The sequence below is a fragment of the Apodemus sylvaticus genome, chromosome 10 (assembly GCF_947179515.1).
Source record: "Apodemus sylvaticus chromosome 10, mApoSyl1.1, whole genome shotgun sequence".
Taxonomy (NCBI): Eukaryota; Metazoa; Chordata; class Mammalia; order Rodentia; family Muridae; genus Apodemus; species Apodemus sylvaticus.
In genome coordinates this window covers 67,401,416-67,424,631 of record NC_067481.1, presented here as the reverse complement: position 1 = coordinate 67,424,631, position 23,216 = coordinate 67,401,416, and the positions used below count along the sequence as shown (strand labels likewise).

The window sequence follows — 23,216 nt, the reverse complement described above, 5'->3', positions numbered from 1 at the left end:
GTATTTTTATTTATGTGTATGTGTGAGTCTGTGTGACTAGAAGCTATGTGTATGCAGGTGCCCTCAAGTCCAGAAGAAGGGATCAGATCCCCTGGATTTGAAATTATAGCTGAGCTGCCTAACACAAGTGCTGGACACCAAGCTTCAGTCCTCAAGAGATATAGGAAGAACTCTGGGGGTTGAGTCATCTCTCTAGTCCCAAGACCCATTCTTAACCAATGTTGTTTGAGAATTATGCTAGGAAATGCTTAAAGAAGAAACTGACTCTCTTCAAAGGAAGTTACTTCCTGTCTACGTCATACAGGGCTTTGAGCACATTCAGTTACAATAGCAGCTGATGACCCTTGGGAAAGCATGAGGAAAGGCAGGTGTAAGCTCTGGGCTATGATCTAGCACTCGAAGGACTAAGGCAAAAGAACAGTGTGACTGCAAAGCCATCCAGAGTAATAAGGCAAGAGGAAAGGGGTGGGGAGAGAGAGAGTAGGGAAGAAGAAAGAGGGAAGGGGAAAGAGAAATGAGGAGACAGATGGGAAGAGGAAGGGAGGAGAGGAGAGGATGTCAATATGAACAGTGCCTCAAATTCACACACATAGAAGCCTGAGGAGCCATGTTTGTGTAAAGTGAGCTTGTCTCCTGGCTGTATCTAAACTGTAGCCAAGTGACCTAACTTCAGGCCAATCTAATTCTTACTCTGAGGAATACACAAATGGGAACAACTGGAGCCAGCTAGTTTCCGTGGTCACATATGACAGAGTTCTATCAGGGTGGAGCTGAAGGAGACCACAACAGAGCCAGTTAAGCTTCAAAGCAAAATGATTGATAGAAATAAGCAAAGAAAACAACAGTGAGAAACAGTAAAGCCCCCAAGCAAGGATAGAAGAAGCAAACCTGGCTGTAAACCTCTGCTGGTCCCTAGTGATAATGTGTCCTTTGGGTTTGAGTGGCTGTAGGTTTCCCTCTGATCCAAACCAGAATAGAACTTCCATCTTCATACAAAAACCCAAGTGAAAACAAACCAGCTAGCGCAGGACAATCGTTCTGTCTTACCACAGCACACTCAAATTGAGCTAACTCTACTGACAGGAAACCTAATTATGACACACAAAACCGTGAGCTCGTCTCACATGCTGTGCTCTCAGCCTCACTGCTGAGTGTTCACCAACCCTCTGAACCACTCATCCACGCCAAAGTGCAATGAAGAGACACATGAATGGCTATGGGAGACACAACGGAGCTCAAGATTCCAAACCCTCTTCCTCATACAGTCTCAAAATGCCCTAAGTGCCAGGTACTGAATGAATTAGTATTATCATTAAGTGCTAATGCTAAAAATGAACTTAACTGTCAATTTCAACCAAAACCCCAAGCACATATACTGACCTGCTGCATGCTTGACTTCAGCTGAAATTTCAGTGGGGCTAGGAATCCCAAGAGAAGTCTCTGCCTTCTCAATGACATTTGAAATACCTTGTCCTAATGAGAAAAACAATTAACACTTGTGTGCTGTGTGTTGTTACTAAAACTGAAGAAATAATAATAATAATATAATAACATCTGCTTATTTCTAAAATCATAGTCATAAGACACATCATTTTAATGATATACACATCCTTGTCATTATCTCCTTACCAAGAAACAAAAACAAAACAAAAATCCCACTGACTTATCACTAAAAAATAGGCATAGCTTAATCCCTAGACTTCAACTTCCTAACAGAGCATGACATGAGCCCCAGAGCACATAAAAAATAAGAAAAGGGTCAAGCGTCTTACCTACTGTAGCTACCGTAGCTGAGGCTGAGGAGATTAGAGACTTGCCCCAGCTGCCCCAATAACCCCATCCAGTCTGAGCTGCATCGTTTGAAGCAGTCTCCTGCTGTTTTCCAGTGAGAAAAGAAATAAAAGAAAACAGAAAGTTAGAGGAGACTCAGAAGAGCCCAGACAAGGTATCTAATCGTGAGAAAAGCACAGGTCAGCAAATATGACTTGGGGACATCCTGCTGGACTGGCAGATGAATGCCAGCAGCGCATAAACGCCCTGCAGCAAATGCACTTCCTGATAAAGGCACTACTGCATCAGAAAGCTGACACTTTATGGCTGTAAAATGAAAGAAATGCCATTGTAAATTAGTACTGATCCCACATCCCTTTTAAGACCTGTATTTTTAAATCCCCAAATTTTAATAGATATGTTACTTTGGCTACAGCCTGTGAAACCTGAGCAGGAAGCTCAGAAGCCTCAAGGTCGCTGGAAGGTTTGGTCTCGGGTCTTTTCCGGGTGGACACTACAGGCTGAGGTTTATTCTCCGGCTTCTCCACTGGCTCACAGTTCTCATCTTTAAGGATGGAGGCTGCTTCAGTTACCACTGGAGACTCTGTAGCATCCTTATCTGACATGACTACAACATCACCTGCTAAAACAAAAGCCGGACAAGAATCTACTGAAAAAAACAGTTTCTTTAGCATAAACTTTAGCTTAATATTTTTGAGACTTTCAGATTCACATACTACTACAATACAAAGAGATCCTATATACCTCCACCCACCTCCCCATCAGAAGCCGACATTGCTACAATTCACCAGCGTCCTTCCAATTTCAGTTTTTAAATGTACCCTTATGTGTACGTTACATAAAATGTTATCACATTCACAGCCGTCCCTAGGTATCTGCAGGGAATTGGCTGCAAGAACCCTGCAGACAACAAAATCTCAGTGGTCACATCCCTTCTATAAAACGGACAACATGTGCATACCACCAGAGCGCGTCCTCACAGTTTCATGACCTCTACTTCATCTGTACCATCTAACACCATATATGAGGCTTTGCAATCAACCTTAGACTCTCTTGGGAACAATGACAAGTCTGCACAGGTTTAGCACAGATGAAACTCTTTCCAACTGTTTTCCACTTATGATTAGTTAAATCTACAAATGCTGAATCCCAGACACAGAGGGTCAACTACTTAACTCTACTGAGCATCAGTACGGGTAAGGCCCAATTCAATCCTGAGGGCACCTCGGCCATCCTTTCTGGAGCCAGACACTTCCCACATTTCTTTCAACCTACAGCAACCAAGTACTGATCTGTTCTCTGACACTGACACTTTCAAGTCATGTACATTGAAGTACACAGATTATCTTTGGAGTGACTTTTTTCATTCAGCCTAAGTCCTATGGTTGCATCAAAAGTCCCTTTCAATTTCTCAGTAACACACACACACACACATACATACATACATACATACATACATACATACATACATCACAATGTATTTGCCCATTCAAGGTAATCTGCAGTTTCCAACATGAGACTGTTTTACAACTAAAAGAAAGTTCACATACAGGTATTTATGTGAACATAAGCTTTTTCTCTGGAATAAATGATGAAGACTATATTAATAATATGGGTCACAGTTAAGTCCATGCTTATTTTTATATGTAACTGTCATCTTTTCCAGAGTAATACAAATAACCAAAAATTCCTGCATTCTGATCAGGTTCCCCGCCCCCCTTTGAGCCATTTTTATAAGCAATGTGGTGGTAGCACACTGTGGCTTTTGTTTCATTTCCTCAAGACTAATGACACTTCACATCTTTTCATGTGCTTATTTGCTATCCGAATATTCTCTTCAAAGAAACATCTAGTTATATCTTTTGCAGGTTTCTTAGTTAAGGTTCCTTTGTCATTTTCTACTGAGTTTTGAGAGCACTTAATGTTCTAGGTTCAATATCAACCCAGTGTAAAACTTATTTTCATTGTCTTATTTCGTCTTTTGAGACAGGATCTCCCTCTTTGCTGACCATTAGCTTATGGCAATCCTCCTGCCTCAGGCTTCTAAGTGCTGGAATTACAGACATGAGTCACCACACCTATCTTTTTATTATTTCCATGGGGTCTTTCACCATGAAAAGTTTTCATTTTGATGAAGCCTGTTTATCAATCTTTCCTTTCACCTTCACCAGACTGTCCTTCAAAAAATTGTATCATTAAGCATCTGTTTGTACTTTAATTTTTCCAGAGATCGTTTAAAGCATGTCAGATCAGCTTTCTATTTTTTAAGATTCTTTGTAAATATCCTAATACTGTCTTGATAGTTAGGCCGTCTGACGTAACCAAAGCATAATTGAATTCCACTCTTTATTTCATTTACTCTACTGTGCTTGGATCAAATCCAGGACCTCAAGGATTCATGCTATGCAAAAGCTCTAGCACCCAACTACATCCACGGGTCCCTCAGGTCAGCTTTGGAATAGCAATGTTATCCAATTCAATCCCTTCCAAAAATACAGCTCTTTGGCAATTAAAGCCAACATGTCCCATGCCCCTGGTACTCCCACTAAGAGACATACTAGTTTCCAGAATAACCAGTTATCACCAATGAACACACACACACACCAAAACTTAAAGAACAGAGAAGACAGTATAAGCATCAGAGAATGATTCAGAAACTATGCCTCGAGCAGTGGTCACAAACTGGAAATCTATTAGCTAACTACAACCTATAGGTGTTTTTAATTAGTCCACAGTTTAAATCTGTTTTTAATTAGTTGCTAACATTTAAAGTCTCGTCTTCCATAGAAACAAATAGACACTTCTAGGTCCCCTTGTAAAAGATAATGCAACAGGGGCATCTGAGTAGGTAAGACCTATCTGGAGCCAAACACCTACTGAATCCTTTTGCATGAGAACAGTGTTCTCTCATACTCTACTATCTCCAAATTTATAGTATTCTTTTATAGTAATCAGATTAGACCAAGGATGCATCTGTGTTTGTAACGTCTACCTTAAAAAGACTTACGATTTTAACAATGGAAATGTCAATGAGATAAAAAAAAAAAAATCAAGGTGTGATGGTCAATCTCAGTTGCCAAACTGATATGCCTAGAAGCACCAGAGAGTCCTCCCGGGACCCATGTGGAGACCGTGTTGATGAGGTTAACAGATGCGGGAAGACCCATGTACTGTGGGTGGCACGATGACACAGGCTAGGATCCTGGAAGGTATAAGGAGAAAGAGCTGACGGCAAGCATTCCCTGCTCTCTGCTTCTAGACTGTGGATGCAATGTGACCAATTTCCTAAGTGACCTTCCTGCCACTGGGCAAGTGAACTGTGACTCAGAATAAGATCACCTTCCTTGTTTTTGTCGGGGTATCTTATCACAGTAACAGGAAAGCAACTAAACAAAGAGTATGGAAACAACACAGAAGAAAGGTCAGCGACCCATGATATAGTCATGTAGTGTAATGACTATATTAGGGAATAAACAAAGGGAGACAGGCTAGAAAGGTGGATTAAGACTGTGTGGGTCCATGATATGCATGTATTAAACAGTCCCGAAAATTCATAGAGGAAAAAAAAATCCATACACAAGTACCAACTGCCATGCAAACCAACTCAGAAAAATAACTCATTTACTTATTCAGGGCAAGAGCCTTTTGCATATGTACCCAGCTCCAGAGACAGAGAAGATATGTAAGGCAATTTCTGCCCCAGTCAGTCCAAAGGCTGATCTAACAAAAAGACACCAACATGCTTGCACAAAGTTCAGAAGGCGTTGTTGCAGCCGTAAAAAAAAAATTGTTTCAGAGCTACCGTTTTCTTCTTTCTCCTTGTTACAACATATAATAAATCGATGTGCTCTATGTAAGCAAATAGAACATGCATATTGCATAAGTTCATTTAGATTTTATGAAACTAGAACATTCCAATTAGTAAACTCTGGTTGTCCCTATTATTTCACTTGCACAATAAAGACTTTAATAAGCATCGAGGATGTATCAAGCGTTTAGGCTGAGCTGGGAGACAAGATTTGTGTGTGCGGTGATGACCCTTCTCGACCGTCCCTGTAAAGAGTAAACACATACCAGACATACGGAATTGTACTATTTAATGTTTTCCGGGCATTCTGTGGTAAATGGGTTTTCCTGATTGGAGGAGAACAATCCCCTTCACTATGTGCCTCACAGTCGAAGACACAAATATGACTAAAACACACGCGTCCCCACCGCCTGTGCCCGGAGGCAGCGCGGCTGGCGTGGCTCACTAGCCGGGAGCCCGGCCTGGGGTCAGCGCTACAGCCCGTCCGCGCGACGAGGTGCCCCGGCAGCAGGCTCCTGGGCTAACTTGGCCAGTCTCCTGTCCCCGCAGGTCCACACGCAGGTCCCACCCCGAGGCCTGAAGTAAACAAGCTCTCCAGCCCCTTAAGCTGGCAAGACCACCAAACATGGCCGGAAGCGCTGCAGCCCCTCAACCCGTGACCCCGAGACCCAGCCTTCGCTGCCCTCACCCGGAAGCCCCGAAACCTCAACACCCGCCCTCACCGCGGCCACCGCCGCTCGCTCTCCGGTCCGACGTCGCGGAAGTACTCCTGACCTCCGCACGGAGGCGGGGTCACCTTTAAGGAGCGCTTCCGGGTCAAACATCCGCTGGGGCGGAAGGCGCTGATTCCAGGGAGGTGAGTACCTACTCTGCTCAGGTAGCCTCCTGGGAGGTAAAGGATGCTTGAAGCTGGACACGGAGGATGCCAGGATGCCCGCCCTCAGAGAAGGCCGGGCGTGGGTGTGGGGTTTCCGCCATGAAGCAGTTACCGAATACTAGAGGGCCAGCGACGAGCCGGGACACAACTGGGAATCCAGTGCTGGCCCTGCTCTCAGCTCAGTGCAAAGGAGGTGGGGAAGGGAGACCGCAAACAAATCAAAGCAACGGTGTGCGAGAGGGTAGTTAAGTGCTTTAATCGAAGTTTAAATGTGGCGATGAAACGGAACTGAGTGAGGAAGTGAGAAGGAGGAAGCCTGCCTACTGGAAGTGGGAGTAGAGTTTTTGAATAAATAGCAAAGGGAGACCTAGGCACTGAGCCTTTGTCAGGTCGCCGACAAGGCGTTTGACTTTAAATTTGGAACTCAGTGGGAAGTAAAGGTTTCTAAGCAGGAGAGTGACATGCTTTTGATTTGTAATGTTAGGGTTGCTCAGAGGTGCAGTGCTTCGCTTCATTTGCCCCGGGCACTTTAACCAAGGTGTTAAACAAAATTGTGTAAAAATGGGGGGGGGGAGGGAGCACCTGAAACCCTAAAGACTTGCTATCAGGTGTCTCACACTTGTGCTGGTGTATGACTAAGTGGTAGTGCGTTTGCCTGTCGTGTGCAAGGCCCTGATTCGATCCCTAGCACAAAAATAAATAAATAATAAATAAATAAATAAATGGAACAGCTTCCCCTCTTCCTTTCAGTCCTTTACATGTTCAGATGTAACTGCCACTTTCTAAAACCCTTCAAATATTTTTCTTTACTTTCAATGGTAATTCTTTAAATTTTGATATGCTGGTATTATCTACAACCTTACTAAATGCCTGTTCCTTTGAAGTAGAATTGCAAGTTCAAGGCTAGCCTTAGCTACATTGTAACCTCTAGGCCAGCCAGAGCTAAGCAACCACATCCTGTCTCAAACAAAAATGTCTGGTCCAACAAATAAACCAGAAAATGGATTTCTTCTGGTTTTCTTTTGTAAAGGAAAAATGTATTGGAGTGTGTCTTGGTCCACTAGTAACTGTCTTGTCTTTTATATTTGTGAAACATGTTACAACAATTGTGAAAAATTTTGGCCTTAGAGTCCATTACACTTAAACTTACCAAGAATTTCGAAGGGTTTTGTTTAAATAGATTACTGCTACCCGTACCTTCCATTTAAGAAATCAAAACCACTCTCAAAAAAAAAAATAGTTTTAAAATGGTAAGTCATTACATGATAATTGACATTTCTATAAAGATTATTTTCCAGATGGAAGTTCTGGCACAGGTCTGTAATCCCCAAATTTAGCAGATGGAGATACAGGCAGGAGGGGGAGATCAGATTTACCTTGGAGTGCAAATTTGAGAACAGCCTGGACTACATGAGACCTTTCTTAAAAACACAATTTCTCTCATTTCTCGTGGGAAGATGTTGTTGGGGAATGGAAGTGATAAGCAAAAAGAACAGCTAGAACCAGAATGTAACATTGAAGACTATTTAGAGACAGTAGAGAGTCAGACACACATAACTGAAGCTTTGTGTAGGGACTGGAAACATTGTATGATTTTAGGCAAAGAAAGGGATGATGATGGAATCAGCCTCCAGATATGGAAACCAAGAGTCCTAGAATACATCAGAGCAAATGCTAGAGGTGTAGCTAAAGGCCATACCAAATTATAAACTACTTGGTGCACTGCTCCTACATAACTGAGCTCCTGGAAAGTTACAACTGCTATCTGAAGTGTTAATCTTATCTCCTTAATAGTGAGAAGTGTCCCTAATAGATTTGTTTTTCTTTGAAAGAGGGTATTCCAATATATTACAAGCGGTTAGATTGGATTTAGAGTGTAATACCTAGATATGGTAAAAGGACTGATCTAGGCAGATACACCTAACTGGAAAGTATCTAAAAAAAAAAAATATAATAATAACAATAGCATGTATTTATAATGTACCTACATCCATGCTTCTAGACATTCCAAGATGGTTACTGTTACTCACCTCATTCAGTAGAAGTCAAAACAAAGGCTTTTCCAGCCCGGCTTCACTCAGAACAAGGACCAGGTACTTGTAACTCCAGAGCCCATTCTTCTGACCACTAAATTACATCAATCCTATAATTTTGGGCTTACAAAACTAGAAGGCATCTGTGGATCCCCTCTAAGCTGTGTATATATTGGACAAGTAAGTCTGGGATTACCATGAGGGGCTATATCTACTGAGTTAAAGATACAATGGAGTCTTCCTCAGTTCAGGCTACAGAGGAAAGAAAATGAGGTAGGAAAATCCTGAATCTAAGCCTATTTCTCAGATATTGTGCATCCATTTCTAGTAACTACTGTGCCAAAAAAGGATACAAGTCAGAATGATACTGCCATTTAGACAAAGCTCTAAAAAAAGGATGGTGTCTTCGAGATTTACTACTGTGAAGAGACACCATAACCAAGGCAACTCTTATAAAGGACAACATTTAACTGGGTCTGGCTTAGTTTCAGAAGTTCAGTCCATTATCATGGTGGGACGCATGACAGCGTTCAGGCAGACATGGTGCTGGAGGAGCTGAAAGTTCTACATCTAAACAGGAGACTGGAATTCCATACTGGGTGGAGCTTGAGCATAGGAGACCTCAAAGCCCACCCCTACAGTGACACACTTCCTCTAACAAGGCCATACCTCCTAATAGATCCATTCCCTATAGGCCAAATACTCAAAACACATGAATCTGCAGGAGCCAAACCTGTTCAAACTACCATTGATGGATACAGAAAACAGTTTTTATTGTGCCAGAAAATATGTTGGCATTTGAGCTGAAATTTTCCATAAGTCTGGGGGTAGAGTGATCAGCTTCCGGAAATGATGGAAATATAGACTAGAAACTTCTAAGTAAATGGCCCTCAAAATGATGACCTCTGTTTGAATAATAGTAACTTTGAATATATACATTTAGTGTGTGTGTGGGAACAGGCAGAATACGTACCACAGTGCATGTGTGGGGGTCAGAGGACAACTTTGTAGAGTCAGTTCTCCCCTTTTACCTTTATGTGGATCCCACAATGAAACGCAGCTCTCCAGGCTTGTTCAGCGGGTGTCTTTGCCTTCTGGACCCTCCCTTTGGCCCTAGAACTAATTTTGCAATATCACAAATCCCCATGGCAACACAAGCAGTAAGCAGCGCAACTCGTGTTTGCTCTTTGCAGTGGATTGTGGGGACATGCAAGCTGTTCTCCACTTGCTTTCTTCCTTGCCACCTCAGAATGCCACTTTGTCAACTGTGTAGCAGTTTGTATGGGAACCTCCACTTTGCAAGTGTGACTAAAGGCAGAGCGGTGTGGATGCACTGTAAATACAACAAGGAGCAGTTAATTATGGGAATAAGACATTAGTGTCCTGCTGTAATTGGAGTGAAAAACATTGCCATCTGGGTGCCAGTGTTCTCCCCTTGACTTTTCCCAGAATGAGTTCTGCAAACGGCAGTTTCCACAGCCAACTAAACACTGTGCCACAGGAACGGAAGTCAGCCATATTGCTTCCTTATTTGCTTCTGTTGAGAATTGGAGCCGAAGGAAAATATTTCTTCACTCAAAGTTGGCAGGAACAGTAGCCAAGCAATCTGTGAGGGGTGACAGCAAAGGCTCTTCTCTTCCTGACTTTTAAAATAATAGGCAATATTCAGAATGACTTTATGGGTTGAAATCATCTACTTTCCTGCTTATTCATGATCCTAACATGTCAGCTTCTTCGCTGACAATAACAGGCATGGTATTGGAAGTGCCAAATTCAAAAGTGGGTCACACCCCTAACATTCATGAATCCCTGTTTCTTGCGCCCACAGCTGCACCTCCCTCCAGCACTGCTCCTGCCATCTTGTGTGTATGTGCTTAGCTGTTTTGTCCCCAGCTTCTACACTAGTTAGTAAATTCCTGAGTATGGGGGACGGTCTCACTGACCTGTGCAGCAGCAGCTGCACGAACTCCTTCTGCTTCCGTGTGATGGGTTCCAGGGTTAACTGATGATGTAAAGTCGGAGTTTGAGTTGGGAAAGGGAATAGTCATGAGAGGTCTAGGTTGCAGGTAGCAGAGACCACTAACGCTACCTTAAGATTTCATATGAGGAATAAGCCACAGGGCTCCGAACCCTCTCTCTCCTGCCTTGGACGTTTGCCACTGTTGTCTCCAGCTGCTCAACACCTCTTACCTGCAAGTGGGTTCTGATTCTTCATGGCTGATGCCAGAAGGCCTTTGTGTTCATATGCCTGTGATGGATCTAAAGTGGCTGGTGCCGAGTGGACACTCAAGGCTATTGTCAGATCTGATTTTCTCCTGCTGTGAAGTCAGGTCAGGCTGCTGTGCTCTCTTTGACATAGGATCAGCTTCAGGGTGGCATTGGTGTTTCTCTAGACCTTGTTATGAAGGTGTTTGTGAACCCCTAGCCCACATAAGTGGCTGTGTTAATATAGAACAAAGACTGTAGATGTGGATCATAGGGAACTTTGCTGAAAACATCCCATAGTGCAGTACTTCTGAACCTTCCTAATACAGGTTGGATCCTTTAATACAGTTCTTCCAGTTGTGGTGACCCACACCCCACATCCCACCCCCACCCCACCCCCTCAACCATAAAACTATTTTTGTTGCTACTTCATAACTGTAATTTTGCTACTGTTATAAACTATAATATAAATAGTTGGATATGCAGGATATCTGATATGCAACTCTTGTGAAAGGAACATTTGACCTGCAGGTTAAGAACCACTGCCAAAGTATAAAGGGAATAGTTGGAAATGCATGATAACAAGTCACCAAGTGACTACATCTATCGTTATCTTAGTCTTACAAGGCTTATTAATCTTCTTTCTCCTACCTAACCATTTTCACCATTTGCTTCCCTGTTTGCAAGATAAGCTTTAATGGTTTGTGGTTTTAATTGTGAATAAAACAAAATAAATAAAGAGCCAGACAGTGGTGGCCTATGCCTTTAATCCCAGCACTCGGAAAACAGAGGCAGAGGCAGGTAGATATCCGAGTTCAAGGCCAGTCTGGTCTACAGAGTGAGTTCCAGGACATCCAGAACTATACCTGTCTTGAAAAAAAAAAACAAACTAACAAAGAAATAAGTAAAGAAGTTTATTTCTTTAAGGAAAAAGTCATTGGTACCAGAAACTTGAGTTCTGTAAGAGCCAAGCAGCATGGACGGGCCTCTCCTCCACCTCCTCTTCCGTCTTCTCATGGCTCCCCCCTCTCTCCATCCCTCTTGTCCTGTCTCTCAGCTTTCTGTTGTAGGCTGGCTGCACCACACGGTCTCAACGCCCTGGATGCTCACTCTTCTTAAGTGGCCCTAAGCTACAAATATCTCTGTTCTAAATCCCAGGAACAAAGGTTTCAGTTAATTTTCTTAACTGGGAGATTGACCAAAGCAGACAGAGGCAGAGCTTTAAAAGGCACAGGTGGATTATATTATGTCTGCCACAGCTACAGGGCACAAGTGATAGGACATTTTGATTGTTATTGAAAAATAGTGATTCCTGGTGAGACTAAGAAAAGTGATGTTTTGAATTAAAAATTGAAATTGCAATGGTGCCTCCCCACCCCAGAATATTACATAGTTTATGGTATTCTGAGTAAAGTACTTGATGGTGTAACTGTCAAATGGTGTACGTGTAAGTACAGCATCTAAAGACCATCAGCAATAATAACTAGAGTGCATTTAGTGAGCGCTGTTGCAAGACTGTGTTTTACGTGGATTATCTCTAGGTGCCACTCTCTGGTAAGAATGGGTACTGTTGGTTTTCCTACTTTAAAGATGAGGGGGACGAGGCACAAACTTTAAGTCCTTTGTAAAAACCACAGGGCTAGTTAGAATCCAGGCTTGAATGTCCATCCAGGAAACAGGCTCAATCAAGTCTGCATTCTGGTCCTTTGCCACCCTGGCTTTATCAGATTGCAGGCATTCAGTTGTACCAGTGCAGAGGAAACCAGGGCCAAAATGGAATATGACAGGTCAGCTCTGTGGGAGGAAGTGTTCCAGCAGTCTAGAACACCATTAGCAGGGCTGTCAGAGAGAAAAGGAACTATGTTGGTGCTACCAAATGTCAGCCCAGGGACCTTTGCCGCAGAATTACCCAGGATGTGGGCCTGTGTACCGCTGAGGCTTTCCACAGAGATCTCTGGCACAGCCGGGTAAAGAGAGTTCCAGCAAAGGGGGAGAGAATTCAAACAGGGAGGGGAAGTCCACCTCTGTCTCCACTGTGCCATCTCGTTACTTACTCCTGCACTGCGTCAGGTCAGGCTGGGCCCATGAGAGGCCCACTAACCAGTGAGGAGTGTTGGGGAGTCTCAGGAGAGCAGACCTCTTCCCAAGTGTTACAGCTCTTATGACAGAAGCTCTCGGACAGCAGAGTAGTTCTCAAACACCTCTAATCCTTCTGGATAGGATTCTTATATACAGTTTTGGGGTGGGTCAGGGTCTGACAGTAGGTACTTCTTATTGGCTTACTCTGAGAGCTTGGGGAAACCTTATTTGCATGTGGGAGGCTGTTGCTGCTGACAGGAGCCAGGGGCCCAAGGGGTGTGACCTGTGACCAAACACGTGCTGTCCTTTGCTGGCCATAGTCACCTGCTGGGTCTCGGGGACGGGGACCAGGATGCTAATCTAAACCCACATCAGATCTGTTAATTTTTTTAAGATTTATTTATCTTATATATGTGAGTATACTGTAGCTGTCTTCAGACACACCAGAAAAGGGCATTGGATCCCATTACAGATGGTTGTGAGCCACCATGTGGTTGCTGGGAACTGAACTTAGAATCTCTCTGGAAGAGCAGTCAGTGCACTTAACTGCTGAGCCATCTCTCCAGCCCCTAGATCTGTATTTTTAAAAGCTCTCTAGACAATGATAATATTTAGATGAGTTTGAATTCCTGAATTTTGGTGATATTCCCCCCCCCCCTGCTTCAACCTTTTCCCTTTAATACCTGGTAATGAGTAGGTTGCAAGTCTGTTTGAAAAATGCTTGTACACTTGAGAATAAAAACACTTAACAGTGTTACTCCAGAAGTTCTGCCACCTGCTCTGCTTCAGGCTCTGAGATGGACACCCACCATGTTTGTAGAGAAAACAAAAGCCAAATCAAGTAGCTCGCCACAGCTCTAGTCTGTACCAATTCTGCTTTACCTCCTATCCTGGCACCTCCTTCTCTACCTTTACCAGCAGAGATTCAGTGTAAAGAGCCACATTCTCATCTATCCAGGTTTCTAGTGAACACATTCAAGGTGCCAACCTGTCAAAGGATATACACTGATGCTACCCAAGGCAGAAATGCAGGAAGACTCAAAATGTGGAGCAGGGCACACTGTAGAAAGCCTCCCCAAGAAAATAAACAGTTCAATAGATCCCGGGGATAAGCAGATCAAGAATGGAACTGCTCAAGTAGGGGTCACTGGTCAAGAGTACAGGAAAGAGGCACAGTTGTGAGTTTATCTCACAACCAGACTCAGAGGGCAGAGAATGATGGATCCTGATTCAGGAGGAGGAGACTGGTTTGGATTCTTGGTTCTGACATGAAATGGACTCAGGATGGACTCGGGTCAGAGATGGACTCGGGATTGTAATGACTGGGATAAGTAAGAGAGATACTTGTCTAATGACAAGAATTGAAGAGGTCAAGAATAGAGTAGTTAAAGAGATATGGCCCACTTGTGAAATGGGCTGTAGGATCAAGGCATTGAGAGAAAAACACAGCATGGGAACAGACCTTCCTCTGACACACAACACTGGTCAGTGACTGGTCGCACAAGGACTGCTGAGTCAGCAGTTCTCTCTCGTCTCGTCTCTTCTCTTCTCTTCTCTTCTCTTCTCTTCTCTTCTCTTCTCTTCTCTTCTCTTCTCTTCTCTTCTCTTCTCTTCTCTCTCTCTCTCTCTCTCTCTCTCTCTCTCTCTCTCTCTCTCTCTCTCTCTCTCTCTCCACAAGGCTACAAAGATAATGGGGATATAGCTTACAGTTCTGAGCTTAAAGCAGGTAGCAGTAACTGCAGTGAGTCATTTTTATACTTGGCCATCCAGGTGATTTTATCCACAGAGTGGTGTACGGGTCTCTTTTAAAATAAATATACAAAAAGAAAGTGAGTGGATTTAAAGGTTCCGCCATAGCGGACAGTAAAGAACACGGCAATGGGAGTGAATGACGTTCCACAATGTGATTCAGATGAACCTGGGGGACTCCCCGTCAAAGGCCCAGGGAAAGCGTGCCTGTTCACCGTGAGAACTGCTCGTCTAGGAGGACAAAACCCAGTCTGTCAGATAGTGCTCATCTTGTGACCAAGAACTTGAAGCTTATACTAGCACAGAGCCTGGCTTCTGGTCCTCGTCAGTGCTTCGTTGTTGGTGCCTGTCGGTTCCCATTAACTTCTGGCATAATCCTAACAATCACTGTGAGGTTTATAAAGAAAGCTAAATTGTTTATTAAATGCCCAAGGCTGTTTCCTTCAGTGTCATCTTAGTGGGTTTTTTATGAGGAAATGGAAGTAAGCACATGTTTAATATATTCTGTAGAGCAAAAGTCTGAAGTTTTTGTTTTGTTCTAAATAGTCAATCCATAAATTTTTATGATTGTCACTTTTATTGTCATTATTCATCCAATCCTTTAAGAGCTTAATGAAAATTAAATATTTTAAAACTTGTAATTCAGACTTTGAAGGTTTAATGACAAAATGCAGTAACCCATTGGTTTTTATGTTCTATGATGAAGCAGCCTTCCTGTGAACATAAATGTCATCCTCAAAGCTAATTACCTTGGACTTTGAGAAGAAATAAAGCAGAGCGTTTCGCCACATATTTATAGAAATTGACATTCTCCTTGTGAGTTGATGGTTTGAAGTGGGGAGCCAAATTAGCAAGAAGAAAATCCTAAACACCTGAACTCAGACTACTTTTATTTTGCTTTTTATTCTTCCAAATCTGTCTAATAGTTATTCCTTGTAATTGTGTATTTGTGCTCCTACCAAATACACACTTTTTTTAAGATTTCATTTTATGTATATGATGAGTACACTTCTGCTGTCTTCAGACACCAGAAGAGGGCATCAGATCCCATTACAGTTGGTTGTGAGCCACCATGTGGTTGCTGGAATTGAACTCAGGACCTCTGGAAGAGCAGTCAATGCTCTTAGCCACTAAGCCATCTGTCCAGCTTTCAAATGCACACTTAAATATCAATTTTGTTAGACGTCAATCTAGAAATAGATTTCTGTACATACTATTAAATATACTCCTTTGTCTATTAATTGTAAAGAAGATGCTATGGGTTTTGCAGGTTTTTGTTTTGTTTTGTTTTGTTTTGTTTTGTTTTGTTTTGTTTTGTTTTGTTGTATAGCATTCTGGGAGGGAGATTGTATAGCCTCAGAAGTCAGTATCTCTCTAAGTAAGTCACATAGTATATTTTTTTCCTAACAAGACCAGATCTTACCTTAGATGTCCCTGAATTGTTTGTTTGATCTACATACGTAGTTGAATTATACAGATTATGATCTCTGTGATAATGAGTAAGACATATCAGTTGCTTTACATACTAGTCTAACATATGGTAGTGGTGCAGGTTGAAATAAAAGATTATTAAACTATATTACAGTTCATTGACTCCCTGTTGTATAGAATTTTCTAAGTGAAACGGAATCACTTGCATTTAGAACCAGAAGCATCCTTAGAGTCTCTCGTTCTTCTCCTCAGTGGGTAGATGAGAAAGTGGAAGCTCAGAAAAAGCTGCTTGCCACAGTGGGGGTGCTGGCAGCAAGGTTTGCCTACAATCTAAGACCAGTGATGCCTACCTCAGCATTGTTTAATTGGTTTTATTTCTATTCATTTCTGGGGCACGCAGTTTTATCCCATGATGAGTCTCAGTTGGGTAAATACTATGTGGCTTTCTTTTAGGCTGACCTCCACATTTAATTTTGAAGGCCTCAGAACACCTTGGACCACTTCTTTGGAAAACCTCTACCAGCAACAAGTCATTCACTGCGAACCTGTTCAGCATAGCCACGTTTGAGTTTTCCAAGTCTTAAACAGGACTGCCTTTGATTTTCCCATGAAGCTGCATCACTGCCTGACCGTCTTACTGGTGGTCACTCTTGTGCCAGCTGCTCAGGTTTTGGAAGATGTGGCTCCACTGGGAGCAAATCAGAGTTCTTACAATGCATCATTTCTCCCGAGCTTTGAACTCTCAGCAGGTTCCTACTCAGGTGATGATGTCATTATAGTCAAAGAGGGAACAAATGTTTCACTGGAGTGTCTTCTTACGGTGGATCACTATGGAGAAGTCCACTGGTACAACTCAAAAGGACAGCAGCTACACAGCAGAGGTAATCCTGTAAGGTGTGATCAGCAGGTGAATCAGCCCTGCTCTTGGGGGTTATGACATACTGAGCAAGAATTCTCCAAGACAAGATGTCAAGGAGACCAGCTCCAAAGGGGTTAGGAATGCAGCAGTGGTTGAGCACTTTTCTAGAATGCACAAGGCCCTGAGTTTGATCCCCAGCATGGGGTAGTGGGTAGGGGTTAGGTTCTAAAGCATTATACAGATCAAAAATAACAAAATAAATATAATTATTTTGTTTTTAAAAAGGATAGGCATCAAAGAAAAGCCAAACTTTTTGGAAACACTGTTATCAAGATACACAGTATTACCTCTTAAAACATAGAGGGGACATTCGTTCTTCAGTTTAAGGTAAAGCGGAAGAGACAAGTGCTTTTCCCTTCTCATACCCATACACTAACTGTGGAGTGTGTCTCAGTGATCAGTCCTCTCCTGGAAAATAAGGGTTAGACATCCAACACCACACACAAAAAGATCTTAGTCTCTTTCCCAGTTTCTGTAATAAAATACCCTGACAGAAGGAGCTTAGGAAGAAAGGGTTGTTACTCACAGTTCCAGGCTACAGTCTGTCATTGCAGGGAAGCCAATGGCAGTAGCTCACAACAGTTTGGTCATGTTACATCTGTAATCAAGAAGCAGAGAGCAATGAAAGCATGTTCTGCTCGGCTCAGTAGCTACAGGTCACTGGGCGTGGGGAGGAGCACCTTACCCACTGAACTCTCTCTGGCCCCATCCTAGATGCATTTTTAAAAAATCACTTTTGTACCTTGTCAATATGAATTCATGATAAAAAGTAAGCAACATTTCAACAAAAGTGTATAACCCATCACTCCACAAATAAACATGTCTTTATACTTCTGAGACATGTTCTTTTCATGTATAAAAATGTGTAGTTAGCAGCATGGCATAGACCCACATGGATGACGGTGTCTTTGAAAGATTGGTCTTCTGGGTCTGTGTGAATGTACCTGTCTCCCTGTCTGGCAGTGAGAAAGAAACGTTGGCCTTAGAACAGTCAGAAGATCAAGGTTCATTGCTTGTTTTATGCTGATAGAATCCTAGTCAGACGTCACAGCCTGCCTGCCTGCCTGCCTTCTTGCCTTCTTCCTCTTTTTTAACATGATTTAAACAGTAGGACCTAACAGACAAGCTATAGTAATTTTATGAAAAGGCAAATAAGGTATTTTCTGTAATTTTTTTTCATTTCTGTTGGATTTATTAGGTGGAAAATGGTTGGTTTCTGATAACTTCCTAAATATCACCAGTGTAGCCTTTGACGACCGTGGGCTCTATACATGTGTCATCACTTCTCCAACTCGGGCCTCCTACTCAGTCACCCTCCGTGTGATCTTCACCTCTGGAGACATGAGTGTCTACTATATGGTTGTCTGCCTGATCGCCTTCACAATCACACTCATCCTGAATGTCACTCGGCTGTGCCTGATGAGCACCCATCTCCGCAAGACTGAGAAGGCCATCAATGAGTTCTTCAGGACTGAGGGGGCTGAGAAACTCCAGAAGGCCTTTGAGATTGCAAAGCGTATCCCTATCATCACCTCGGCCAAAACCCTCGAGCTTGCCAAGGTCACACAGTTTAAGACCATGGAGTTTGCCCGCTATATTGAGGAACTGGCCAGAAGTGTCCCACTCCCACCCCTTATTCTGAACTGCCGGGCCTTTGTTGAGGAAATGTTTGAGGCTGTTCGAGTGGATGACCCTGATGACATGGGAGAGAGAATTAAAGAGAGACCTGCTTTGGATGCTCAAAGTAGCATCTATGTGATTAACCCAGAGCTAGGCCGAAGTAACTCGCCTGGTGGAGATTCAGATGATGGCTCTCTAAGTGAGCATGGACAGGAGATAGCAGTACAGGTGTCTGTCCACCTTCAGTCAGAGACCAAAAGCATTGGGACAGATTCTCAAGACAGTAGTCATTTCAGCCCACCCAGTGAGCCTGCATCTGCCGAGGGCAGCAGTCACCACAAAGAGTGAGCACATGACAAAGTGGCCAAGGTCTCCCTTTAACCTTAAGCACACCACAGCGTGAATTGCCAAAGGCATTGTGAAAAGGCAGCATTTTTCTGATGTTTGGTCATTTTCCTTAAGATTGCTGGAATGATGTGTGTGTGAAAGGTATCCGGGCTTGAGTAAGACTTCTGGTCACAGTTTTTCTTTGGCTCATGTGTGACAGACACATTGAAGTCTGAGTTTCTCCATCAACAGAATCAGTGATTTGTTCTCATTGAGTTGAGACTTCAACCAAAACTTCTTACCTATTGCACCTCTAAGTGAGTCTTTCACTAGACCTTTGGTCCATCCTTTAAGACTTTATTCTGCACTCTAGCTGTCTACACCGATCCCAGACATGGAGATTCTCTGCCCTGGGGAGTGAACATGTGCTGGTGCAGATCACAGTGAGGCACCACTGTGTCACACAGATCTAGAAAGTAAGTTTCAACTAGAAAATCACTCTCACTGGGGGTGGTAGCACACACCTTTAACTCCAGCACTCTGGAGCCAGAGATAAGGCAGATCCCTGAGTTCCAGGCCAGCCTGGTCTATGGAACAAATCCAGGATAGCCAGGGCTACACAGAGAAACACTGTCTCAAAAACAAATAACAAAAAAAAAAAAAAGAGAGAGAGAGAGAGAGAAGAAGAAAAAACCACTCTCTTCGTGAGAAATGTATTCTACTTGGGAGTACATCCTGTCTTTTTAGCTTACCAATACCTTTAGTCCATCGAGGCTGGCCTTGATGTCCCCAAGGGAAAATGTTTTTGGTGTTTTGTGAACAAGAACTATGTTAGGTCACCTCTCTGGAGAATCATCAATTTTGATACTTTTTAATAATGTCTCAGGCTTTCTCTTTTTAAACGTACTAAATTCCCAGGTGGGTTCTGTGTAGGTCTAGAGCTGCAGAATCCGCTTCAGTGCCCAGCAGCACTCCCACCCCCTGTGGTCTTCAACCTGGTGCTAAAGGTCATATGCCTCTTCTTGTCTTGTTGAGACTTGGTGGTGGTGGTATTTTGGTTCTTCGGATTTATTCATTTGAGTGAGGGCTCTTTTGTAGCCTTTCTCGAAGCAGCTACTTGAAATCAGATGAGATCATTGTGCTCAGTGCATTATTATATTAAAACACACAATCCAGACTTAAGGGGGGGAATGACAAGTGGCGGTGCTGCCCGCCTCATCCGGGTACAGTGAGCACTGAGACTGGCCCTTCCTGCTGGCTGAGAGTGACATGACAGATTGTAAATAGTCTTCACAATCATTTCCTCAGCTGCAGGAAGCTCATGCCATAGATTTTTACCATCGAGGCCACGGAGCTCATTGCAACGCTTCACTTCATTTGGCTTCTGGTTGTAGGAAATTTGCTTGAACTAGGAGGTCCTGAGGGAAATGGCCAGAGGAGGTGTTCATCGGAATTGAATTTAAAGAGTCAAACAAACAGGAGAGCAGGAAATTCACAGTGTAACCAGTGAGCTCAGTGCCTGCCTTTGTCAGGCTCAGCAGATAGACACCTCCGCGCTGGACAATGTGAACGAATCAGTGTGCAGTTTATCAAGTGGCATATGGATAATATGATAATGCTGCCTTTTCTCTCTCAAGCTGTTTCCATGGAAACCTCCAGAGCCAAACAAAAGCCACCAGTCATTCAAAAACCTTGCCTTGGCTCAGAGATGTGAGCTTCTTTAAGGAAAGCTGTTTTCACACATTTGGCTGTAGAATAAGGGCTCTTACTCATTACCCTAAGCTACAGAACATGGTTCCCTTCCTACTGTTCTCTGGACATAGTAAATTTTTAAAAATCTCTTCTGTGGGGTCAGTTTCCTGAATTTCCCTCGGATCTGCAATGCCTTGCCTGATAAAGCAAGGTTGGGGTCACTTCCTACAATGAAGTCTGTTGCCTTAAATACTGGTTTTACCCCCACATGTTCCTAGAAGGGACATTAATGTCTTGAACTTTAAGGTAGACATATTTAATGACCAGAGTATGATACTTTGCAAAAATGGAAAATGCTGAAACAGTTAATTAAGCTTACAGAATTCATACAGGCCACTCTGCCGTAGCCAGGGTCAGTCATCACAAAAACACAAAACAGACACTTGATGTGGTAGAACACAGCTGTAATCCCAGCACCTGGGAGGCAGGGGCAGAAGGATTGCAAATGTTAAGCCAGCCTGAGCTATCTAACAAGATCCTGCCTCAAAAGCTAACCAATGGGCATGTATTTGAGGGTGGGGTCAGTTTTCCTGCATGCGCTAAGCCTGGATTTAATCCAGTGGTATTTTAACCAGTGGCCAATGCAACTGCCCTGCTTTGAGCCTTCCAAGTTCTGTTAAAATAGGGTAGGGTCAAACTCAGGAGGGGTGGCAGACTTGTAAAAGCTACTTTTCAAAGTGAAGAGGACAATTGTTAATATTTTCTGTGTCTAATCAAACTGAATAGATTTAACAGTCTGATCTGTTTATAAATCTTTTTTACCTTAGGAACTTAAAACCACAGTCTGAAAGTCTGTTACCAGCTGGTGTCATTATCTTTCTGTCTGGCTGAATTTTATAAGTTTTGTTTTATTTTGTTTTAAATGCCTTAGGGCAGCAAAATGTGTCTAAAATAGGTCTGTTGCCATATTGTGAATTCCATATCATCATTTAATGAACTTCGGTGTCCTTAGACAATTAAATAGTGGCTTCATAAAATGAATCTACCAAACCATTTCAGCATCTTCTACTCCTTACACACATGAACTTTTTTTTTTTTTTTTTTTTTTGGTCTTTTGGATTTGGTTTTTTTTTGAGACAGGGTTTCTCTGTATAGCCCTGGCTGTCCTGGAACTCACTCTGTAGACCAGGCTGGCCTCGAACTCAGAAATCCTCCTGTCTCTGCCTCCCAGAGTGCTGGGATTACAGGCATCTGCCACCACCGCCCGGCACACATGAACTTTTGAGTTCATGCCCTGTTGTGTTTATAACAGTTTGGTAACCCCAGTCCTCAAACCCATGTCTTAATATGGCTTAAATATTTTTTAAAAAGCAGGTCTTATCATACTGTCCAACCTGGCTTCAAACATGTTATCCTCTAGTCTCAGTCTCCTAGATACTAGACTCGTGCACGCACTGCCATGCCGGCCTTTGTCTGCCTTTGTCTTAGTATGTAGCCTAGGCTAGCCTTGAACTTGGAGCAATCCTCTTGCTTCTGCCTCACAAACTGCTAAGGTTACAAGAAGTATGTGTCACTACGCCTGCCTTTTAGGCTTATTTCTTGAGTCAAGTCCAGTGAGCTTGTCTATTTCCTGTCCACTACACATTGATACAAACATGGTAAGAACTGCTGGCTCTGGGACAATTGTGAGAAAGCCCCCACTCCTACTTTACCTCCTTACTACATGCTAAAGGTCAGATCCCCATCTGCATGCCACTTCCTCTTCAGTTCCCCAACCTCAGGAGCCCGTGGGCCAATGATTTCCATACCCTACACGTAGTTTCGTCCTACAGCAGACTAAGCTGGATCCTTGACTGACCCAGGAGGCTGCATGCATGCTGTCTAGAGCCTCGCTCAGCACAGTGCTGGCCTCATCCCCACACCAGCCATTGTAACTCTAATGTGTCCTCGTTCCAGAGCCACAGTCTTCTCACCTAGGCAGGAATGTGACAACACTCAGCCTTGTGAAAACCTCTGGGTGCTTATGGACCTGTCACACAAAAGGGAATGAGTGTTTGATAGTACTTGTATCTCAATTATTTTAATAAAACTTGCATTTAAAAAGTCAGAGTTGAATGATGTATATTAAATGGAGTATATACTTGAATCCACAGAATGAACTTCTCTTATACGATGGTTTGATCTTTTCTCAGATTGATTTTGTATGAGTGTTTGCCTACATGTATGTCTGTGCTCCAAGTGCATGCATGGTGCCCAAAGAGGTCAGAAGAGAGTGTTGATACTTTGGAACTGGAGCTATGAATGGTTGTAAGCACCATGTAGATGGCTGGGAACCAAATCCAGGTCCTCTACAAAAGCAGCAAGTACTCTTAGCACCTTAGCCATCTCTCCAGCCCCAGAAGTTTGATCCTGATGATTATAAACAAGAATGCATGTGAATGCAGTGTGATTGTTTCAATACAATATTCTAATCTGCGTGGTACCATGGGCCACCCAAGAGTCAGGCCTGGCATGTTTCCAGTGTGCCATGTCCATGAGCTTCAGCAGCTGGGAGCATTGGCTCCAGGAGAAGTGTGGTGGTCATTCTGGTAACAGACCCCAGCAGAAAAAGAAGAAAAAGAAAGGCAAGGACAGAACGTACAGCCCATTACTTAAGTGCCACGGGTTCTGGAGTGAAGAGCCAGC

At 43.1% G+C, this 23,216-nt stretch overlaps 2 protein-coding genes across 7 annotated transcripts in view; one reads left to right on the top strand and one right to left on the bottom strand.

Moving 5' to 3' along the window:
- The window catches only part of Fam114a2 (family with sequence similarity 114 member A2), a 34,091-nt gene extending 27,701 nt beyond the window's left edge, over window positions 1–6,390 (bottom strand). For 2 of the 5 annotated variants that reach the window (XM_052194447.1, XM_052194449.1), the window contains exons 1-4: window positions 6,322–6,390; window positions 2,196–2,413; window positions 1,773–1,875; window positions 1,381–1,473 (exon numbers count right to left, since the gene is read on the bottom strand). In XM_052194447.1, the coding sequence (XP_052050407.1) occupies window positions 1,381–1,473; window positions 1,773–1,875; window positions 2,196–2,396 (397 nt within the window). In that variant the 5' untranslated portion in view covers window positions 2,397–2,413; window positions 6,322–6,390. Of the gene's footprint in view, window positions 1–1,380; window positions 1,474–1,772; window positions 1,876–2,195; window positions 2,414–6,287 lie in introns of all 5 variants that reach the window. The other 3 variants (XM_052194451.1, XM_052194448.1, XM_052194450.1) reach the window with 3 other exon arrangements.
- On the top strand, window positions 6,369–22,638 carry Mfap3 (microfibril associated protein 3). Of its 2 annotated transcripts, none has more exons than XM_052194452.1 (3): window positions 6,369–6,455; window positions 16,427–16,854; window positions 18,091–22,638. In XM_052194452.1, the coding sequence occupies exons 2-3, from the start codon at window positions 16,581–16,583 to the stop codon at window positions 18,858–18,860; spliced, it is 1,044 nt and encodes a 347-aa protein (XP_052050412.1). In that variant the 5' UTR covers window positions 6,369–6,455; window positions 16,427–16,580; the 3' UTR covers window positions 18,861–22,638. The 2 variants fall into 2 exon arrangements, with proteins under 2 accessions (XP_052050412.1, XP_052050413.1); XM_052194453.1 differs by having other exon boundaries at window positions 6,409–6,455; window positions 16,453–16,854.
- The last annotated feature ends 578 nt before the right edge of the window (window positions 22,639–23,216 follow it).